Raw genomic sequence first — 22560 nt, 5'->3', positions numbered from 1 at the left:
TCGTTGGATAGAATTTTGCTGAAGTCCTGGTCATTTACACAAAAGATAGAAAAATATGCATACCCCAATCATAAGGTACGTTGTTTGAAGACTTAACATGGACAGTAAATTGATTTTGTGTTACTTAATCACAACCATCCTCTTTTTATCACGCATTTATCCTGTATTTGAACTTTTTGGGCTTTCTTTCTACTGAACAGAAGCATCACAACTCTACTGTAGTATGTGAGAATGTTGGCATGTAAGAATTTTAAACCATATCAATACCCACACAGTTTTAAAAATTCAAAAGTTCTCTATTTACACTGGTGAGTACAACAGCTGAGATTTCAACAGGCTCACTCGCTGCAGCGATTCTCTTACGGATGGTGGCACTGTCAAGTGTATTATTTACTAACTCTATGGTCTTGGGAATAGGCCAGACGTACTGCAAGGCATGCAGTTCATACAGAACCTTATGGGCGACTCTTAGCCACCTACCGGAAGAAAGATGTAGTTAAGTGTGCTCTCCTAATATTCTGTCGTTCACAGATCTAAACAGGGTTGCCAGATCACCAGCAGCTGTGTGGGTATCTATCTTTGGCTTGATATACACACTCAATATGAAGGATGGGATCGCTAATTGCTATATGTTACATTACTGTATATCTTTCATTGTGGTGGTTCTGCAGCTCTGCAGAACGTATTATGGAGCCGCGCCTGATGTTCTGTTTTCTCACAAATAGCTGCACAAAACAGATGGTCCAGAATCCGTGAAGCCTGTAGTTTATAAATCTACCAAAACTATTGTGCTAATCACTTAATTTACGAAGGTATGATTTTTTCACAGCATTCAATTTTCTGTACACCATGCAAGGTTGTGAGAAGGAAATGGCCTCGGCCATGCAGGGTGTGTTCGAGAACAATGACAATTTAGCCGAGTATATTAACAGAGTCTGTGCCGATGATGACTATAAAGAGTCTGATGAAGATTTAGCAGTATCAGGGTCATGTAGTAACGATACTGATGTTATTTCTGAGGCAGGAAGTGCGAGCAGCGATGACACTCCACAGTACCATAAACTTTGTGGTACTATTATTAGTGAAAGTGACAGTTTTCCTGATTTAGAGAGTTTTGCAAATGAAGACAGTTTAGGCCATGGTTGAAGCCAGTAATGATAACAATTCCCATATACATAATACAGGGGTTAGCGAAGTTTCAGTTGAAAATGACACCCGGTTCAAATCCTCCTGAATACAAGTGAAAGAAATACTATTAAGCAACTGTTGCCTCATTTGACAGCTTGAAAATGGAGACTTGTTACTGTCACAGAAATAAAAGCCTTTGACAGTATTATTGGAAATGGCTAAATTATTCTCATACTGGTTGACTAATTCACGACAAATTCCTTTACGATATAGATGTTGATTTCCATACCGAACCTGAAATATTTTTACTACTGATATTCCTTGGTTTGGTACCATGTTTTCCATGTTTTTCTGAATTTATTTTACTAGCATTCCTTTGGCCTGGTACTTATTTAAAAATGGCATTTACTTAACAAGCACCCTTGTAAATTTGTGTAGAGTAGAGATACAATACTTTTTAAATTAGAACTATAATGCCTATCCAAAGAGTAAAACAGCAGCATGTAGCTTCATTTATTCATATCCTACAGGCAAGGCATGTAGCTGTAGACTATAATATTCATTAGTATGTAATTTCAATTTTGAATTGTGTTGCTTTCTCTCAATTTTGATGTTTCACTTTTTATTTTGATAATCAGAAAAAATATTTTATATGTTGTAGTGTTAAAGTAACATAGTACATGACATTGTAAATGTGTAAAGCAACTCCTTTTCTGTGATCAGTAAAAATAACGGGGGTATTTCTTCAACAATAAGAAAGTTATAATGATTTTACTGAAACATTGCTATTTCTTAAAAGGAAGCCTAGTGTTTTTATCACATATGCCACCTATAAGCAACTGATACTAAAAGGATTAATAACACACAAATCCTCTCCTTGAGCTTTTATCCTTCCATCCTTCCAAACACTTTTTTGTTGTACTGTAGTCTCAATTATAAAACCTAACTCATAAATAAATTTTATACCCTGTCAAAGAGGCAAAACTATAATAATCATTGTTCAAGGGATCAAATCACCTACATTTCCTCTAATAATACATTTTATATTTATTGCCATTCACAGTCCAAAGTTCAATCTTATTCATTCATTTTTATGATCCCTACAGTAGATTAGCAAAACACTATCATCTTATAGATTCTTTCAATGCTATTTACATCTGGGACTAGCATATAACTTTTCACTAACCTCTCCCTCTGCCTTTAACTTTTGGCAATTTAGTTACATGTTTGCAAAGGTGAATATGAAAGAACTTGCTACAGAGACCTTAGATATATCATCACACAAAATCCACTGGCGAATTTCTCTCTGGACCTCTTCGGAGACGTACATTGTCACCTTTGCTACCATTTACTTCTGGGACCTTCTCATGCTCGATGAACTGTTCTGAGTCAGGTGGACGATTCAAGTGACCTCGAGCACGTACCATCTCCTGTTTGATTATCATCTCGTTGGTAAGGTAGGCTTCACGCCGGATGTCATCACGGAGCTTGCGGGACATGTCAGGGATACACCACTGTACTGCAGTCATCACCATACCCACCACATTCTGCAAAATAGAAAACAGGATATTCTTAACACAGTTATACAAAATTAAGCACAAAAGAGGTTTTTATTTCTGGAAAGTAAATGTAGCTCTTACTGCATGCAAATGAACTATATTTGTCTACTGTATATGCTTAACCAGCCATTTTAACAAATCTCTTTCCTAGACTTATCTCCCGTAAGTCCAACCCCTCGTCCACATTTTAGGAGACTGGCAACAGCACGAGGTAAGGGACTGCAGTATACTGTCGGAACTTAATGTGCCCTGTGACCACTACAGTAGCGACTTTGAAGGATGCATAGGAATTCTGAAATGTGATGGCCAACAGGGTCCTGGTGGAATGATAACTGGTCAATGGCTGTGAAGGCAGATAAAATTAATGTCTAATGGCCAAAGAGGCAGACGAACCAACATCCACCGACTTGTGGTTAGGCTAAGAGTTGAGTTACCTGAAAGAAAAGCTCCAACAAGTCCAGGGACAAAAGTAGGAAGTCCCTAGATGGAGTTAAGACTACAACCTGGCCAGAATATGGCGATGATAATCTGTATAAGGAATATTCTATCACTGCCAGGAAGTGAAACAAGTGTCCAAGGCTTGACATGTTGGAACCAGAAGAAAGTGTCTTGATGAACGGAATGGGATAAGATTGTCATTGAATTTGAACAAGTACACAGGAAAAGATCAAAACACAGTATGACAACTCGCACAGGACAGAACCAAGTATTGGAAATGGTTGGAAGCCCCAACGCCAATAGCTAAAAGAAAGTAGTGTTTTCTAAATTCACTACTTTTTTTTATTTTTAACAGTTTGCTTTACGTCGCACCGACACAAATACGTCTTGCGGTGATGAAAATTCATTATAGTTCTAATAAAAACTTAGAATTCAATTTTTCTACCAAAAGCAGTTTCCAAACGAGAAAGAAAAAAGGGGGGGGGGGGGGCATTGTTAAATCAGTCAAGCGCTTTGTGCTGCAAATTAAGTTATGGTATTTACTCCCAGAAGGCTAAGTGCAGTCAGTTCTTCACAGATGACCATGTAAAGTACCACCAAGAGATATGTATTTATGAATTTCTTAAAAGTGCTGATGTTCCATTTTCAAGTGCTTCTGTACCATGTACAATAACACTAGTCAACAAGGTTTTTGCCACATAGGTGAAAATGGGCAAAATTAAGTCAAGATTTATGAGCTCTTAACAGATATGAACATGAAAATGTTCCATCACCCACCATTTTCTTGTAAATCATGAAAATATGTTTAAAAACCAGCAAAAATCAAGTTAGTGAAACATGGATCTCCATAAATTCTCCAAAACCAGTTTTCATAAACAGTTCTTCTCTTTTCAGTTATGTAGGACTCAGAGCTTAATGCAAAACCTAGTTTACAATATATGTGACCTTGCTAAGAGTAAATGGATGAGTGATTTATTGCTTCAGTGCTCCAGGCAACAGACTAGCAGGAAGTGGCCAAGATGGCCCTTAATAAACATGCACATTTTTAGGTTCAGTTTAAGTTTTATCTTGCACATGAAAAGTGGTTTGATTTCAATTGGCTGTTGTGATCTTTTACTATATTTTCTCTGCAATGAGGAAATCTCATTGTGCTTGTGTAAATTCACCAAATAATTTCTGTTACGTGTGGGGGCAGTTCACTTATAAAAAAAATCTGCATTGATTTTAGACAAAAAATTTAAAACGAGCATATTTCAGTTATTTTGGCTGTTCTGTTGATGAGAAAGCTGATGTGTGCTGCATAAGGCATTATTCTAATAGATGGGTGGTGACAAAATTCACACTATGCCTTTTGCAGTGCCTATGGTTTGGTGTGAACCAACAAACCATGCAAATGACTTATTTTTGTTTAACAAAAATTTGGGAGACATTCAAAGAAAACAAAATCCAATGTTGAATATCCTAATGTTCCCTCTGTAAGAAAACCCATTCCACATGGACCTGAGTTTCCAGTTCCTACCCCACCTTCACATTTAGAAGGAACCACTTCAGTATATGAACAAGTCGATGAGCCTCAACCGTCCACTTTCTTTGATCCAGATTACAATGCAGAACCTGAAAATGAACCCTTCCTGGTTAATCAGTCCAAATTAAATTACTTACTGAGCGATATGAATCTCACAACACAGCAGGCTCAGGTGCTGGGATGCGTCTGCAACAATGGAATTTACTTGCTCCCAACACCAGATTATTATTTTTTTTTTTTTTTAGGAAGATGCATGAACAGTTTTCCAGTTACTATGCTATGAACAAGTCTCTTTGTGCATGTAAAGGTATAGATGGTTTAATGAGTGAGGTAGGATTTCAACACATCCCAGAAGAATGGAGTTTGTTTATTGACTCTTCTAAGCTAAGCCTCAAAGCTGCAACGCTCCACAACTGAAATACTAAACCACCAATACCAGTGGCACATTCAGTTGAAATGAAGCACACGAATATGACAGTTTTATTAGATATGATTAATTACAACAAGGTCAATACTATTTTGTTAGGACTACACGGGTGATTTACAAAGTACTGTTCCTTTCTATGCTTGTGGGACAGTATGGGGCACTGTAAAAGAGTGGCCTCTAAGGGAAACTATTATGCCACGACAACACAATGTCAAGTATGTTCCATTAGTAAAACTAACCACAGTGTTGCTACCTCCACTGCATATAAAATTAGGCCTAATGTAGAAATTAGCTATGGCTATGGATAAGAATGGAGAAGCCTTTGCTTACCTCAGAATCCTGTTTCCAAAACTCAGCGATTTTGGAAGCTTTTACAAGATAAAAACTTTAAAAGAAAGTTAAGTGCTAAGGAACTAGTGGCTTGGAAGGCATTTCATGGAGTAGTACTGTTCCTGGGAAACAACAAAGCAGAAAATTACTGACAGATAGTTCAGGAACTCACTGACAGTTACCAAAATCTAGGATGAAGGCTCTCCCTAAAAATTCACATTCTCCATTCACAACTGGATATTTTCCCCGAGAATTTAGGAGCTCTGAGTGACGAAAATGGAGAGAGATTCCATCAAAAGATTCAGCAGATGTAGCATAGGTATCAAAGAAGATGGGATCCCCACATTATGTGCAACTACTGTTGTTTTCAGTTAGAGAAAGTGACAGATGGTGCAAAAGGAAGTAAAACTGTAAGTGTAAAATAACTGTCGTAATTATGATTATATTTTATTATAGTTCCATATTTCAGAGTGCTACCATTACAGGTACTATTTGTGTTTAATTCTGATGCTACTGTACTTTGTTTTAGGCTCTATTTTCAAGTTTCTTAATGAGGTTAATTCAGCTGAAAAAATTAAAAAATAAATAAATAATTTTATATAATAAATTGGAAATAAAGACATTTTATGACCAGAGTGAATAGTTTTAGTAGTATATTAATGATAAGATTAGAACTGTATGCTAACATAGTGAAATATATTGTCCCTTTGGCCACAATCCAGCTCAATTCTGTCACACGAAAACATTACATGTTGTGAAGACTTTGCTGTCATTTTCGTATTCAGGAGGTTCGATTTAGTTAAAATGACCACTTTTTTGTGCATGTGGCAGACAAAACGTTGAAATTTGTTGACTAGTGTAATCATCATTCACTTGATGGTAAGTATAACTATTGTCTTCAGAGCACGTCCATGTTGTTGAGTGTTAGATGGCCAAAGGAAACCATTCTAGTACTACTAAATTGAATCCATTTACCCTCCGGGGTTGGTTTTTTCCTCCCGAACTCAGCGAGCGATACCACCTATACCACATCAAGGGGAGTGCTCTAGAGCACGAGACATTTGGTCAAGGATACAACTGGGGAGGAGGAGCAGTACCGCGAGCAGGCGGCCTCACCTGCTATGCTGAACATGGGCCTTGTGGGGAGGGGAGATTGGATAGGATAGGCAAGGAAGAGGAAAGGAAGCATCTGTGGCCTTAAGTTAGGTACCATCCCCGCATTCGCCTGGAGAAGTGGGAAATCACAGAAAAACACTTTGAGGATGACCGAGATGGAAATCGAACCCCCTCCACTCAGTTGACCTCCCATGGCTAACAAGACCCCGTTCCAGTCCTCGCACCACTTTTCAAATTTAGTGGCAGAGCCGTGAATCAAACCCGGGCCTCCAGCATCATCTGAATCATATTTTTATATATTTGTGTAGTTTTTAAGATTTTTTTTCAATTGCTTAAACTACCTGAAGATGGCCCAATAAGGGTTGAAACATATTCCGAAATTTTTTATATGACTAAATTCACCACTCAGTTTTAGTGTTTAGTCTGAGATGTATTAAAAAGGTGGACATGTCAATACAAATTCTTTTAAGAATTAACATTTAAGAATTGTAAGTCAATACAGAACTGTTTATTGTTTGTAATGAAAACATTACTTACATTTTTTAAATCTCATATACTTCGACTGGGATTTGAAGCTAACCAGCTTAGTAGGAAGTATGTAACAATGTCTCTGAACCATCATGCCTGCTATATTATGAAATACATATTACTGATGAGGGGATCATTAGCTTCAGCCAAGTCAAAAACACGCCAGCCATCATAATTTCTTGTGCCAAAAACATTGCTTGCTTCCAACATGCCCATTCAGGTCACCACAGAGAATAAGGAAGTTCTCTGGAGAGCATGCTGATATTTGATCTTGCAGCTCCAGCCAAAAGTTATCTTTCTCTTCATCCAGTTTGTGGAGCATAGGCTGAGAATATGCACAGGTGGTAGAGTGTGGTGTTTATGATAATAGACATCAAACAATCAGAGCATCGATGGACCTCAGTGACATGGTTACAGAGGTCAGCATTTACAACAATAACTACACCATTGCTGCTAGATGTCCTATTACAAATGAGCGTATATCCATCTCCAATGCCACTAGACTTCTGCCCCTTCCATTGTACTTCTTGTATGCAAGCAATGTCCACCTTGCATTGTTTCAGCAAATCTGCCAATTCACGGCTGCGCCCAGTGAAGGTACTGATGTTCAGCGATGCTACACAAAGTTGTGTTGCTATATTATCTTCTTTGAGTCCGACTCGTTGGCTGAATGGTCAGCGTACTGGCCTTCGGTTCAGAGGGTCCCGGGTTCGATTCCCGGCCGGGCCAGGGATTTTAACCTTCATTGGTTAATTCCAATGGCCCGGGGGCTGGGTGTTCGTGCTGTCCCCAACATCCCTGCAACTCACACACCACACTTAACACTATCCTCCACCACAATAACATGCAGTTACTTACGCATGGCAGATGCCGCCCACCCTCATCGGAGGGTCTGCCTTACAAGGGCTGCACTCGGCTAGAAATAGCCACACGAAATTATTATTATCTTCTTTGAGTAATTCAGTCTAATAACTAGTTTTTCCCCTACGATGAGTCTTCTCTAACTGGGTCGATCCTGTGCAGTAAGTTTTGTGTCTGCATAACTCCTGCATCCTGAGTTTACAATAAATGTCATCATGAATGTCTTTATTGGTCTTCCACAGGTACATTTCCCTGGTATTTTACCTTCCAAAATTTCCATTAACACATTCCTATGGTGAAGCCTGTGTCACATCCAAGAAAGTTGTCTGTTCCTAATCTGACTCAACAGCTGTCTCTTTTCTTGGACAATATTCAATAACTCTGTGTTGGTCTTCTCCATCCAACTTATCCATTGCAATTGACGCCAAAGCCACATCTCAAAATATCTCTTAATATCACTCTTGGTTATTGTCCAGGTCTCGGCACAATACAGTGCAACACACTAAACATAAGATTTAATTATTTTTTACATAAGATGAAGGACATTCTTTTCTGACAAAGAAGGCACCGTTTATCTCTGAAGGCTTGCTTTACTATTTGTGTTTTTATTTCAGCATGACACTGAAGGTTTTCTGTTATTATCTGGCTAAGGTATTTGAACTGTACTACTTGTTGTATAGGCTCACCACTGATCATCATGCTATATTATATCTGACAATCTTTGTAACAAGTTTAAGTAGTTAACGAAATAGGATTTAAAAGTACAGGAGTCTGCAAGAATAAAAAGTATGGGAGTGTGTAAGAATAGTGTGATGCAATATAAAGAAGGGTGACTCAGAGTGATAATTAAATTAAATTAAATTAAATTAAAATTAAATATGAAATATTAATAATTACCTGAAAAACAACAACAAATGCAAGTCGAGCTGCCAATATGTGCCAGTAGATAGGAGGTCTCTTATATTTCAGGTGAGGAGGCATTGTGTGGTTGTACCTATATTCAGCATACCTGAAGGAAAACACCAAATACTGATACAAAACTGTTCGTTCACCATTTTCATAAAGCTAAAAATCAGTTTATATTTCACAGAACCTTTTATTTAACATCTTCACCGATTGCCATCATGATAAACACAGAAAATTCATACTTTATTTCTTACACAGAAGTAGTAGAAAGGCAAACCAAAACCATAGCTGCAGAGCACTTTTTAAAGAATTCTGCAATAAGCACAAAAATTTAATAGGAGTATTCTTAAATAATGGCATTACTGCCCTACTACAGATTTCATTAACAATTACAATATCTTAATATTTCTTAAAATCCATAGCATTTGGAGGCCATTAAACAAATACTGTTACTTATTATAAGCATATTTTTAATTTGTTCAAGAACTGATCAGAATTTACACAATAGCATTATATCTGTACTTTTATAAAAAAAGGTAACTTAGATATGTCCGTGTTACAAAACTTTCAACAAGTTATTCTATATATCTATAATAATAAAAGGAAGTTTTTGTGTGTGTTTACATGATGCCCAGCCAAATCTACGGTACTCAGAGATCTTAACATTTTAGCATAAGTAGATGGATGGGGGACTAAATGCACCTTAAAGCCGGATTTTTAATTTTCACTTTCGTTGGCAAGGTATGAAAAAAAACTGTCGGAAAATGTGTGTTGGGATATGGCAATCCAAACCCCGTGGGCAGGGGCGGAAGAATAACACCCACGGTAACCCCTGCCTGTCTTAAGAAGCGACTAAAAGGGGCTCCAGAGGCTCTGAACTTTGGAGCGTGGGATGGCAACCACGGGGCCCTTAGCTGAGTCCTGGCATTGCTTCCACTTACTTGTGCCAGGCTCCTCGCTTTCATCTATTCTATCCGACCTTCCTTGGTCAACTCTTGTTCATTTTCTGACCCCGACGGTATTACGTAAGATAGGAAACTTAAAAGGGTCCAAGTGTAAATATATGCTGTAAATAAACTTATAACATATATTTGTATTGAAAAGGTGGACCCTTTTAAGTCTCCTATCTTACGTTCTCAGTTCAATACAGACAAAAAATGAAATTCTTAGATTTAAATGGTATTACGTATGGAGGCCTAGAGAGTCTTTCATTTTCATGCCCTTTGTGGCCCTTGTCTTCCTTTGACCGATACCTTCATTTTTTGAAGTGTCGGACCTCTTCCTTTTTTTCTCTCTGATTAGTGTTGTATAGAGGATGGTTGCCTAGTTATACTTCCTCTTAAAACAATAATCACCACCACCACCACCACCACCACCACCACCACCACCACTATGACAATCCAATGTGCTATCACCAGGATTAAACAGCATAGATTCACTGTCACTAGGCATAGCTAGAGAACACAAGTCAAGGAGCCATTTTAAGTCCATGGCACAGGAAGCTATTTTCGGTCTCCGGCACGAGGAAACTAGACCTTGGGTACACACAGTCAACAAATATCTTCTCGTAAAGGTAAAAGTTTTGCATAGTAAGGCATGTGAAGTTATAGCAAATTACAATATCTTAATGTTTCTTAAAATCTATAGTATTTAAATTATTTAAAGTAATTTTCTAACTGTTGGGTAGCATTCTAAGTCACCATCCATACAGTGAAGAGACCTTGCTTGTTGGTATAACAACCTCCAGTTATCTTTAACTCGCATGTTGACAGTATTTTTTTAATTTGCGAGTAGTTTAACCATTGTCAATGTACAGACTATCATGGAACTCACTACTGATACATTTTGGAGTTTAATTGTTCAAGGCCATTAGGATAATATCAGAAAAGTAGAAAAGTGGCATTTACCCAACCTACTCAGTGTGTCTGCTTCCTTGGCTGAATAGTCAGCATAGTTATCTTTGCTCTTAAGTTTCATAAATAATGTATTCAGGTAAGTTAATCTCTATTACTGTTACACTGAGATACTGATTGTTCTGATAATGTCTCATAAGTAACATTTCAACTTGGCAGCAATGATAGATCTTTCCTCGATCTGCCATATTTGGTTTCTACGAGACCAATTTTACATGACTGCACCTATTTATAATAAATTACCTACAGGGAAGCAATACTTGGGAGTGAGGCAATTGAACTCACATCTGTACAGAAGTGAGCAGTAGAAACAACCAGTCCATCACTCAGTTTAATCCACAGGATTAAAGGACAGTGTCATGGTAAGAAATATTTGTCGAACTTTGAGAAAAATTGGACAGTGAAAAGAAAAGAAGCACCGATTGCTATCTTTCTATGTTCATATGTTTATTTGTTGTACAGTGGAACCTCGATTATCCGTTCCCGGAAAATACGTTTTCCCGGAATATGCGTTCAAATTACGTGGTCCCGCGAGCATCGTAATTAAATCACGTTGTAAAAGTTCCGCATTATCCGTTCCTCGAAAAAACTATTTCCCGGATCAACCGTCCAGAAATTCCAGTCCCATCAACGCTAAATCCTCGATCAATCGTTTTTTAATAAACTGTGTCTCTCGAAAGGACGGCTATGGCATACCGGTATTTATAGATCTTGGCGTTAACGCCCCGTGTTTGCGATAATTAAAGCAAGTACCGGTACTGTACCGGTACCTACTGGAAAAGCGATCGGCGGGGAACTTAAAGGGACCATCTTAGCATCGCATTCGGGTGGTATTGTTTAGAGAATGTCGGAAAATCATAAAGCAGAGACTGGCCACAACAATTGCAAGGAGACATGGCGCATTTCGAGAGCTCTGTTTGAAGACGGAACGAGTTTCGTCAAATGTTCGCACTTATAAAACGTCCATATTATGTCCAGGGTTAGATGTTTATATGTTTACATTTTTTTCGATCGTACTGCCGAACAGGTTTTCGGCACTTTGCTCAGGGCACTGTAGAGTAACTGGGCTTTCAGGCAGGAATCGAAACTGCTCCTTCTTAACACAAATCCTGTGTTTTTTATATTATCGTACATGATTATGGTAGCGAGACCAGAACAGATGCTGCACCTTACATTTTAAAAAATAAGAAAGCCATGGGCGGTCTTGGGATTGCCTATTACTGTTTAGGTCCTAATGTAAGACTGAGAATTCTACGTTTTCGTGTTAAAATACCAAAACCCGCAGTCGTTTTATTTGCGCACATTACATTTTAAATGGTTGGTATTATTTCCAACTCGTACTGACACGTGCAGCGAGCGCGCTTTCCAGATGACCTCAAGGTCACGAATAACCGTAATTTCTAAAGTTTTCATGATATTTCTTTTATCTTTCCAATTTGACTGGATTTGTGACGCGCAGAACTGAATATAATGCATTCGAGAACTTTTAAGAATCGATACTTACATTCGAAACCATGTTTTCGAGCTCAACATAACCTTTAAAAGTCTATGTAGGCCTAATTTGCGCGGTACGAGATTTCCAGAAACTGACTACGAACTGCATACCGGAGACCAAATTACAATGAAAGATTAAGAAATGAAGGGATTTCGCCATCATTTTGGGAGCTTTTGTATCTAATGTGCTTTATTTTATTAGATGAGAGAATTAAAAAGCTACTTGTGGTTGATTGTCGTTTGGCTTGGCGTTATTAGATTTTTCGAAGAGTTTGGCTAGCCTAATCAAAGTTGCTGAACTGAAAGAAGTTTTCACGGGAAACTGACGAAGATTCCCCTGCAAAATTGAATATAAAGTATCGAGATTTTGAACTCTCGTACCGGTAATTAATGCGGTTTCGCGGTCTAACATGCCTGCCTCTCATCCAGAGGGCCCGGGTTCAATTGCGACCAGGTCAGGCAATTTTATCTGGATATACGTCTGGTTCCAGGTCCACTCAGCCTACGTGATTACCTTTAGTTGTGGAGCTATCTAATGGTGAGATGGCGACCCCGATCTACAGAGCCAGGAATATCGACCGAGAGGATTCGTTGCACTGACCATGCGCCCTCGTAATCTGCAGGCCTTCGGGCTGAGCAGCGGTCGCTTGGCAGGCAAAGTCCCAATGGGGCTGTAGTTTGGTTTGGTTTAGGAGTTTTTGTAAGATTATAATTATACATATTTCATTTTTGTGATGTTTAGCCAAATTGTTGATGGTTTTCATTCAATCCCGGATTTTCCGTTTTCCCGTGTTGTACGTTTTATTTTCATGGTCCCTCGAAAAACGGAGAATCGAGGTTTCACTGTACTTCAAAGTGTAATATTTTAAAAAGAGGATTTTTTTTGTGTGTGTTAAAATGTCTTGTTTGTTTTTGGTATGTTTTAAAGAAAAAAATAATTATTTGGTTTCGGCGATTTTATGTATAAATCAAGGGTTTTTTATAACATTTTAGACATGGTGTACTTGTACGTGTAAGGTGTGTAGGATGCTTCAAGGAAAATTTCCGGTTGCATCAGTATGGAAATTTCTCGAAGCTATGCATGGTATTTTGTCAGCAGTTTTTCTGGGCCCTCATTGGCCATAATAAAACCATTTGCTATTGGCAAATGCTAGAAATGTGGGTGCGCTCATTGGTTGTTTCGCGATTTCACCACTTCCGGTGTTTGCCACTTGGCCATAGCCAAACTCGTTTCCTCTGTCTTGTGATTCTGACCGGCAACGGGTGAAGTTGTCTACCCCACCTGATGGGTCCTCAGTCCTCGCAAGGTAAGCACGATCTCCTTCTTATTTCGGATTCTTAAGTTTCAAATGTAGCTTTAATTTAATTCTCCTTGCCTCTGGAGTTTGCCCGAAATTTCTCCCGTTCACCAAATTTAATTTAGCATGACTTAGCCCGTGTGGTTAGTCATATTCCTTTCATGTTAGAGGCACTTCCCTTTCCATTTGGTTTTGTAAAATGTTTTATATGTAAAAGTTCATTTCCTTCTTCTTTGGTTGTAAGTATATAAATGCGTAAATTTTTTCCCCCCAGGATGTGCATCTCGTAATTCTGTTTTCTCTTAATGTACTCTCGTTCGGGATGAGCTCCTTGTCCTGAAGTGTTTAAGGAAAGACTGCTTCCTGAACGGGTTCTGTTTTAAGATGTTTGTTATTTTTACCTTTTACTTCTTTCATCATGTGTTACTTTTCCACTATTATCATGTCTTAAAATGTAATCATCATTTGTGAATATTATTATTATTATTATTACTATTATTATTATGTAGGTATCATTTGCGAACATGTGTTACTTTTCTTAATTGTACTGTAATCTTATTTATCAACCTTATTATTTCAGTAAAATGTAATGCGTATATCAAATTTCGCTTCATCAGTAACGCCAATACCTTCCACCACCCCGGGGTAGAGTCCCGCCGCTTCCCACCTCCGTTCCGTTAGTTGTCATGCTGCCTTTTTTTTTTTTTTTTGCGTCGCACCGACACAGATAGGTCTTATGGAGATGATGGGATAGGAAAGGCCTAGGAATTGGAAGGAAGCGGTCGTGGCCTTAATTAAGGTACAGCCCCGGCATTTGCCTGGTGTGAAAATGGGAAACCACGGAAAACCATCTTCCAGGCTGCCGACAGTGGGGCTCGAACCCACTATCTCCTGATTACTGGATACTGGCCGCACTTAAGCGACTGCAGCTATCGAGCTCGGTGTCATGCTGCCTAAACTGATAATTACATTCTGCTGTTTTCTGCATTAATTGTGCCTATATGTTTGAAGTTATTTAATCTGGTTTAGAAATATGATTATTTCTCCATCCTCTCTTATGCAGTGAATTATTATTTTATTATTATGTTTTAATTTCTATGTTGTATAATACTGGAAAGAGTTGTATTCTACATCTCACAAATGTCTAAGATGATAGAATTTAATTTTTGAGAATTATAATTTTAATTTTCCTTCTAATGTTTAACCTACGTAAATAATAAGCCGGAATATGAAATCAGTGGTTCTTTCGATAGTTTATAGTGGTATTCTCAGACAGATGCATTAACCTGTATTAAAGTTCACTCGAAGCTACAAGCTTTTTGAGATTATGAGTCACACGCATTACCTCTGAACCACCTCCAAGAGTAGTATTTTGTTCTCTTATTTCAAGAAAATTCACTGTGCAGTATAACAAAATGAGTTAAAACATATGAAAAACACTTCAAAGTAAAACTGGTCTGGACAAAAAATTAAGTTACACTGACCAGTACAAAGTCCCTACACTCACACAGTTCACTGGTATCACCTGCCTAGCATATCATTAGGTCATTAGTAGTCACAATAGATGGTAAATGATGATGATTATCATCACCATCATCATTCATTCATTCATTCATTCATTCATTCATTCATTCATCCATCCATCTGGAAAGGAATGGATGGAGAAATTAGAGAAAGGATTAAAAATTGCAAAATCTGTCCCACTAGTAAACCTTGCCTGAATAAACATATTGGTATGTTATAATCATTTCAAGCTCAAAGACCTATGGAAAAGATATTTATAGATTACCTGAACCCATTTCCTCACAGTTATCATGATTCCAAATTTGTATTTGTATGTGTTGATAGGTTCTATCATTTCAGCTGGATATTCGCTACTGATGTTGCAAAATCTCTGACCTTATATTCCACATTATCTTTCATAATGTGAGTATGTTATCTCTTGTTCTATCTATTAGACTATTTTCCTCTACCACTATACTATAATCTTTTGGAGTTCATTTTAAATATTTACTTATTTATGTCTCTGTGATATGTTACTACTTATTTAATTAATAATTGTTTAGTTTCGCCTTGCTATTGTGTTACTTAAATATTACTTGAGTCTCCCTGTCATTCTGTAGTTGATCTAATATTTAACAGTACCGTCACAGTACACAATTATTATTACCATCATCATTATCCTCCTCCTCTCACAAATTCTTAGCCGCAATGTACATGCAGCTTACAACTGCTATAAAAAGTACTTATTTGTATGCTTCGTGTGTTTCCTAAGTCACATTTAGATGTAATTCTGAAGAAAACTAGGGAAAATATTACCAGTTGCAAGTTAATTCAGTGATCTGATAGTATCTCACCTGCACACGGAAACATTGTAGGAAGGATTTAAAGGCGCAGCTCTCACATCAAAGTCACTGGTGTTGAAATAAGCTAGTGAATGTTCCAGATATCCAACGTCTGTGTGGTTCTTGCTGACTGTCATCATATACACCAGCCTTGGGATGAAGTTAGATGAGAAAGCGATGATGAATGCCTGAAAAGAAATGAATAAATGAATGAATGAATGAATGAACCAATCAATCAATCAATCAATCAATCAATCAATCAATCATCTGTAGTTAGGCCGTCCCGGCGGCAAGGTGCTCATTTCAAACTCACTGAAGATCATTCTTTATATTAACACCTAGGTACTTACAATGATCCTCATGAGGTACTATCACCACATCAACACAGTAATTAAAACCAAGAGGACTTTTCCTCTTGGTGAAACTTACAACCTGACTTTCTATCCTGTTTACCATCATATCATTGTCTGATGTCCATCTCACAACACTGTCAAGGTCTTTTTAAAATTGCTCACAATCCTGTAACTTATTTAATACTCAATACAGTTTAACATCATCTGCAAATCCTTATCTGCAATTCAAGTTTCTTACTCATATCATTTATATATAATTATATATATGAGAAAACATAACATCCAATAATAATGCCCTATGAGATCCCCCTCTTAATCATTGCAGGATCAGACAATGTTTAGCCTACCCAAATTTTCCATTTTCTAGAAATGTAGTCACCCATTCAATCACTTTTGTCTAGTCCAAAGCCCTCCTTTTTGTCAGCAGTCTCCCATGATCTGCCCAATGAAAAGCCTTGGATAGGTCAATAGCGGTACAGTCCATTTGATCTTCTGAATAGAAAATATCTGCTATATCTTGCTGGAATCCTACAAGTTGAGTATCACTGGAATAATCTTTCCTAAACCCGAACTGCCTTTTATCAAACCAGATAGTAATTTTGCAAACATGTCTAATATAATCAGAAAGAAAGCTTACTCAGAGCTTACAAACAGCACACCTGAAATGATCCACTTTATGTTTATTACCCTTTCCCTTGCACAGTGGGGCTACTATTGCAACTCTGCACTACTCCTTCATGCAAACAGTAATCAAGTGAGTATTTCAGATATGGCACTATATCCCAACCCATTCATTGCCTTTAGTATATCCCCAGAAATCTTATCAATTCCATCTGCTTTCCTAACTTTCAACGTTTGTATAATTTTGAACAAAAAGAATGACAATACAGTAGAACCTCGTTAATTCAAAGTCGCTGGTACGCAAAAATTGGACTTCGAATTACGTGATTTTGAATTGACCGCCGCTAACTCGAAGTTCAGAAATGCCAACCCTGCTGCATCCCAAAATATTCTAACATCCTTTAAAGCATGCAATCACCTTGATTCACAGTTAAACCTTTCAAATGCCGTTGGGAAAAATATTCCTCAATGTATCCAACAAGGTGCATTTATTGAAATAATGCTCTTGGATAACACCGTACACTGTCAAACGTAACCTCACACCCAGGAAAAATAAAACACGATTCAAAGACAAGGAGTACAGTAATCTACTGTATATGCACGACGAAATTTAAGCAAATAGATTATAACCTATTTGATTTAAGTGCAGTATAAAGCACTTGCACAGGGGAGCCAACAAGGCTGTCCAAATAGGAAACACATTACACCAACAAAACAAACTTTAAAAACCCAGATATATATTGGAAACACATGACACCAACAAAACAATTTTTTTTTTTTTTTTTGCTATTGGTTTTACGTTGCACCGACACAGATAGGTCTTATGGCGACGATGGGACAGGAAAGGGCTAGGACTGGGAAGGAAGCGGCCGTGGCCTCAATTAAGGTCCAGCCCCAGCATTTGCCTGGTGTGAAAATGGGAAACCACGGAAAACCATCTTCAGGGCTGCCGACAGTGGGGTTCGAACCTACTATCTCCCGAATACTGGATACTGGCCGCACTTAAGCGACTGCCTATCGAGCTCGGTACCCAACAAAACAAACATTAAAAACTCAGACATACATTTTAAACAAATATCAAGTATAATAGATAACTATGTACAGTACGTGAATAGTTCACAAATGTTTAATGATCCAGTAGGGCTATTTGTCACACATTAGGCTTATTGCCTTTTAAAGAAAGAATGTATGAGAGGTTGCTTCATGTTTTTTTATAAACACTAGCTACGAACTGCTCCATATGGGCCATAGCCTTAATTGTAGCGTCGTCAGCATCACTAGCACTTATCACTGAATCCAACACGGCGAGAGCGGCAAGTACATCATTCTTTGACGGAATAGTTGCCGCCTGTGCCGTATCTTCGTCGTGTTCAACATCAGCTGTAGCTGCATCTCCCTCTGGCGTCACATGATCACAGCTGATCATCATGGCGGGATCCCGCTCTTCTGAAGTAGTCTCCACATGGTCTATGGTGATGTATTCGGAGAAAGTCACACCGACATCGGACTTCTGCCGTAACTCCTCCCATTCATCTTCATTGTCGTCGTCTTCTTCTTCTCCTCCTTTTTCTACTTCATTTAACGAACCAAAACCACACTTGACGAAGCAGTTCTTGATTGTCGATGAAGGAACAGAGTCCCAGGCAACTGTCACACTCCGCATTGTATCAATTACGTTCCACTTGCGTATTTCTCCCGCCGGAATATTTCTAGCAACTTCCTGGAGAAAGTAACGCACCAGTCGCTTTCTGTAGGCATGTTTCACAGATGAAATTATGCCTTGGTCTAGGGGCTGCAAGTAGCTCGTAGTGTGGCCGGCAGAAAAAGAAGGCGCACATGTTTTAAAATTAGATTATGTTTGTGTGCAGCACACTGATCCAACAACAAAAGTATTTTCCTGTCCTGGCATGCCATTTTGCGCTCAAGGCATACCAGCCACTCCTCAAAAATTTTGCCTGTCATCCAGGAATTTTTAGATGACTTACATTTGCACGGAAAGTGCTTGATGCCTTTAAAACATTGCGGCTTCTTGAACTTGCCTATGACGAGGGGAGGAAGTCTCTCACTTCCATCCGCATTGCAACACAGAAGGACTGTGACCCTATCCTTATAAGATTTCCCGCCATGGCACTTCTCTCCCTTAAAACCATAAGTCCGTTTGGGCTCAGCATTAAAAAACAATGCAGTCCCATCGGCATTGAAGATATTGTTCGGTGCATACGAATTGATTATGTGAGCCACGTTTTCTCGCCAACTATCTGCATCACTAGTGTTCACCGATTCGGCTTCTCCGCACACTGCCTGCCACGTGATATTGTGCCGTTCCTTAAAATGCTGAATCCACTCGTTCGAACACTGAAACTCAAGACCCATCTTCAGCGCCAGTTCATTCACCTTCCCCTTAATAATCTCGCCATCTACAGGGATATTGTTTGCCCGAACATGCCGAAACCACTCGACCAATTGTACTTCCAAATTGGAGTGTTTAACTCTTCGAATGCGCATTCGCTTTGCTGTATTTACACCCTGCATTTCCTGAGCTTCTATGCTCTCACAATTTTTTAAAAACGTTGAAAGTGTGGACACAGGAATTCCAAATTCTTTAGCTATTTCAGTTTTTGTCTTTTGTCCTTCATCGACCTCCCTTATAAGTTTCACTTTCTCGCTGAGTGTCTTTGAAGAATACTGATGCTTAGCCATCGCAACACAAAAAAAGGGAACACACGTGCCCTAAACTAAAATATCGTAACAATAAACTAAAACACAGTATTAATAAAATATAACAACTTCGAAGTTTATAACTGCACACTAAAACTTTAAGTAAAATGGGTAACTAGAAGAATACAAAAGAACTATGATTTCACTAGAACTTGGCAACTCTGAAGCACGCTGTAGACACACCAAACTCAAAGTGAAAGTGCGGAAAGATACACGTTCCGGACACCAAACTCAAAGCGAAAGTGCAGAAAGATGCACGTTCCGGAAGACACATTCTATCGAGACGCAGAGAATTTTTAATTCAAATTATGCCGTAAAGTATTTTTTTTAACAAATTGAAGGACAATTTCAAATTAAAAGTCTGAATTTCAATACTGGGACCGACGTTATTCTTCGAATTACGAATTATCCATATTTCGAATTAAACAATTTAAATAACATGAAAAACCGTACCTCGTGTTTCGGGGAACAAGAGATTCTTTGAATTACGCGGCATTTTGAATTAACCGATTTCGAATTATCGAGGTTCTACTGTAATAACTGTATATCATTTTGTACACACACTAAGGGTATGGAGTTGCAAGAGTTCTTAAATTCCTTAATATTTAAAAAAAATATGGCCCAAACAATATTAATTATAAACATAGGTTATGCATAATTATAATTTTCAAAATTATTCCTACAAAAAAGTTAGGTATTTAAAAATACTTGTATTAAGAGTCTGAATATATTTGTTGCTGTTAATGTTAAATGAAAATTCTATTAACTCTTTTCAGCAGAGAATATTTTGTGAACAATTATCATTACAAATTTTCAGTGACTGTACTAAAAAATTAAATGAAGAAAAGAGACTTTACGATGAAAAATGATACACATGGGCTCAGAAGTCCAGCTTATATTATCACTTCTTGTGTGTTATACTATTTGATGAGTAGATACATAACTTACATTGGTGACAACAGACATTCTTGCTATAACATCCATTATTCGGAACCAAACTCCAATGTTCTTAACTCTACTAGGAACAGGTCTTCTGTAAAATTTTAGGAACTTCTTGGCATCCAGGCGCATTTCCAGCACATTGTTTATTAAAGCAAAGACTGGAGCTAAAGGAAATGCTGCCACAAAAATAGTTACAAAACCATACTGCAGCACTGAAACAGATTAAAGCATTACAATTATTCAGTTGGTTCCTATTCAACTTTATAGTATGTAAAAGAAACATGTACTCTGCATAACAAGGCAAATAGTAAAATCCAGTCAAAAGAAATGAAATTCATCAGAACAATGAAACCAAAAGACCAGGAAGACAAGATTAGAAATGAAGCAAACAGGAAGGAGGCTGGCATCAAAATATCTGTTACCGAGTTTTTAGGAAGACGCAGGCTACAATGGTTTTGGACAGGTTATGAGGATGGATGGAACAAGAATAGCAAGGAATTACTGTACTTTGACAGAGAAGTGAAAAGGGAGAGGCCAATTGGGAGACCAAGGAACAGATGGATAGACATAGTGAAATCGGAAGTCAGCAAAAGGAATGCCAAGTGGGAGGACATAGAGGAACAGAAACTATACTTTGACGGGTAGAAGTGGTAAGTGCTTGTACACCACACCTGAAAAACTGGAGCTAGAAAATGATGATGATGATGATGAGTATGTACAAGACACATGAAAGCACATAAAAATATGAGATATTTAAATGAGTTGTCCTATGGAACTCCGACCCAGAATAAAATCAGATGAGTGCTATTTTGGAAGTGCACAGTTGGTAAAGGGTTTCTGTTTCCTTAGAATGCATTTCTAGTACTTGGGATGAATTTGAAGTAACAACTGTGTACAGAAATCAGTTTTAAGATGAACCAAAATGGTTCAGAAATCAAAGTTCAGAGAGCACAAAAGAAACATGCATACTCTCAAACGATACAAAAATTGGTGAAAGTTCATGCAGATATAAGGAAAGAGTGATCTGAATACTGAACTGGCAAACCTTACGATTGCATAGTTCATAAACAATCAACAGTAATTACACAATATTTCAGTAATGACCTTCAAGAATCACTAACCAAGAAATCTGCTATGAAGAGAGAACATTTTGATCATAAAGAGTGTATTTTGTTAAAGGCAGCTCTCCAGCTCCCTGAGTACATTTAACCTTTTCGCTGCTGAATTCTCGGACAAGCTGATGCGACCCAAGTGCTGGATTTTTCAGCCAAAAACCTCATCAAATATTATTGGCAATTTAAACATAAAATACAAGCATTAACTACAGAATAATATTTTGAGACAATATTTTAACTCGCCAATTTGTTCCTACAGTGTTGAACACAGTTCATGTTTGGGATCCAGGGTTCGATTCCATATGAGGTGACAAAAATTTTGTCCATTAGAAAGATGCTTATAAATTTTCATATGCATTATGGGCTATGCCTACTATATTTATGCACGATACCAAACCATACACATGATAAACAGCAGAGATATTAAATTACACTCACAGTATTGGTAAACGTAGGGCGGAACTTCTCATAAACTTAGTATCAAATGCCTGTTTATAAAATATATTTGCTTCATCCGCTACCCTCGCCGACGTCTCTTCAATCACAAATACCCTGAAATAATCCATATCAGGGCATTCAGGGGTCAAATTATTATTTGACATAGCTAGGATTTGCGCTTGAAATGCATGCGCCTAAGGCGTAAACTCGTCATTCGACCACGTATGCAGGCCTACATCAGTGTCGTTTCTTCCTCTCTCTGGCAGTAAATCATCACCTCTATCAACATTATTATCACTCCCTATCACTTCACTGATATCCTCAATATCTATGCCAGGGCCTCTCAAACGCCCGAAAGCTCGCGCGTGCAAATGGAAGCGCAAGAGCTCCGTGCACTGTGCATCGCTCCCGCTCGGCTCGACTCGGACCAACGCTTCGTCTCTGGGTTACTCGGCTAAGCTCGGCTCAACTCGGCTCGGATTTGGAACGCTACGGAGCAAGTGAG

At 38.2% G+C, this 22560-nt stretch overlaps 1 protein-coding gene across 4 annotated transcripts in view; it reads right to left on the bottom strand.

Moving 5' to 3' along the window:
- Nucleotides 1-1625: 1625 nt before the first annotated feature.
- LOC136876310 (anoctamin-1) overlaps nucleotides 1626-22560 on the bottom strand; it is a 277484-nt gene continuing 256549 nt past the window's right edge. For 2 of the 4 annotated variants that reach the window (XM_068228376.1, XM_068228377.1), the window contains exons 13-16: nucleotides 20509-20714; nucleotides 15881-16056; nucleotides 8810-8921; nucleotides 1626-2675 (exon numbers count right to left, since the gene is read on the bottom strand). In XM_068228376.1, coding sequence (XP_068084477.1) covers nucleotides 2406-2675; nucleotides 8810-8921; nucleotides 15881-16056; nucleotides 20509-20714 — 764 coding nt within the window. In that variant the 3' untranslated portion in view covers nucleotides 1626-2405. The remainder of the gene's footprint in view (nucleotides 2676-8809; nucleotides 8922-15880; nucleotides 16057-20508; nucleotides 20715-22560) is intronic. The other 2 variants (XM_068228379.1, XM_068228378.1) reach the window with 1 other exon arrangement.

Source organism: Anabrus simplex, chromosome 6 (assembly GCF_040414725.1).
Source record: "Anabrus simplex isolate iqAnaSimp1 chromosome 6, ASM4041472v1, whole genome shotgun sequence".
NCBI lineage: Eukaryota > Metazoa > Arthropoda > Insecta > Orthoptera > Tettigoniidae > Anabrus > Anabrus simplex.
The sequence above is the reverse complement of the archived record's forward strand: the minus strand, read 5'-3'. Positions and strand labels throughout refer to the sequence as shown.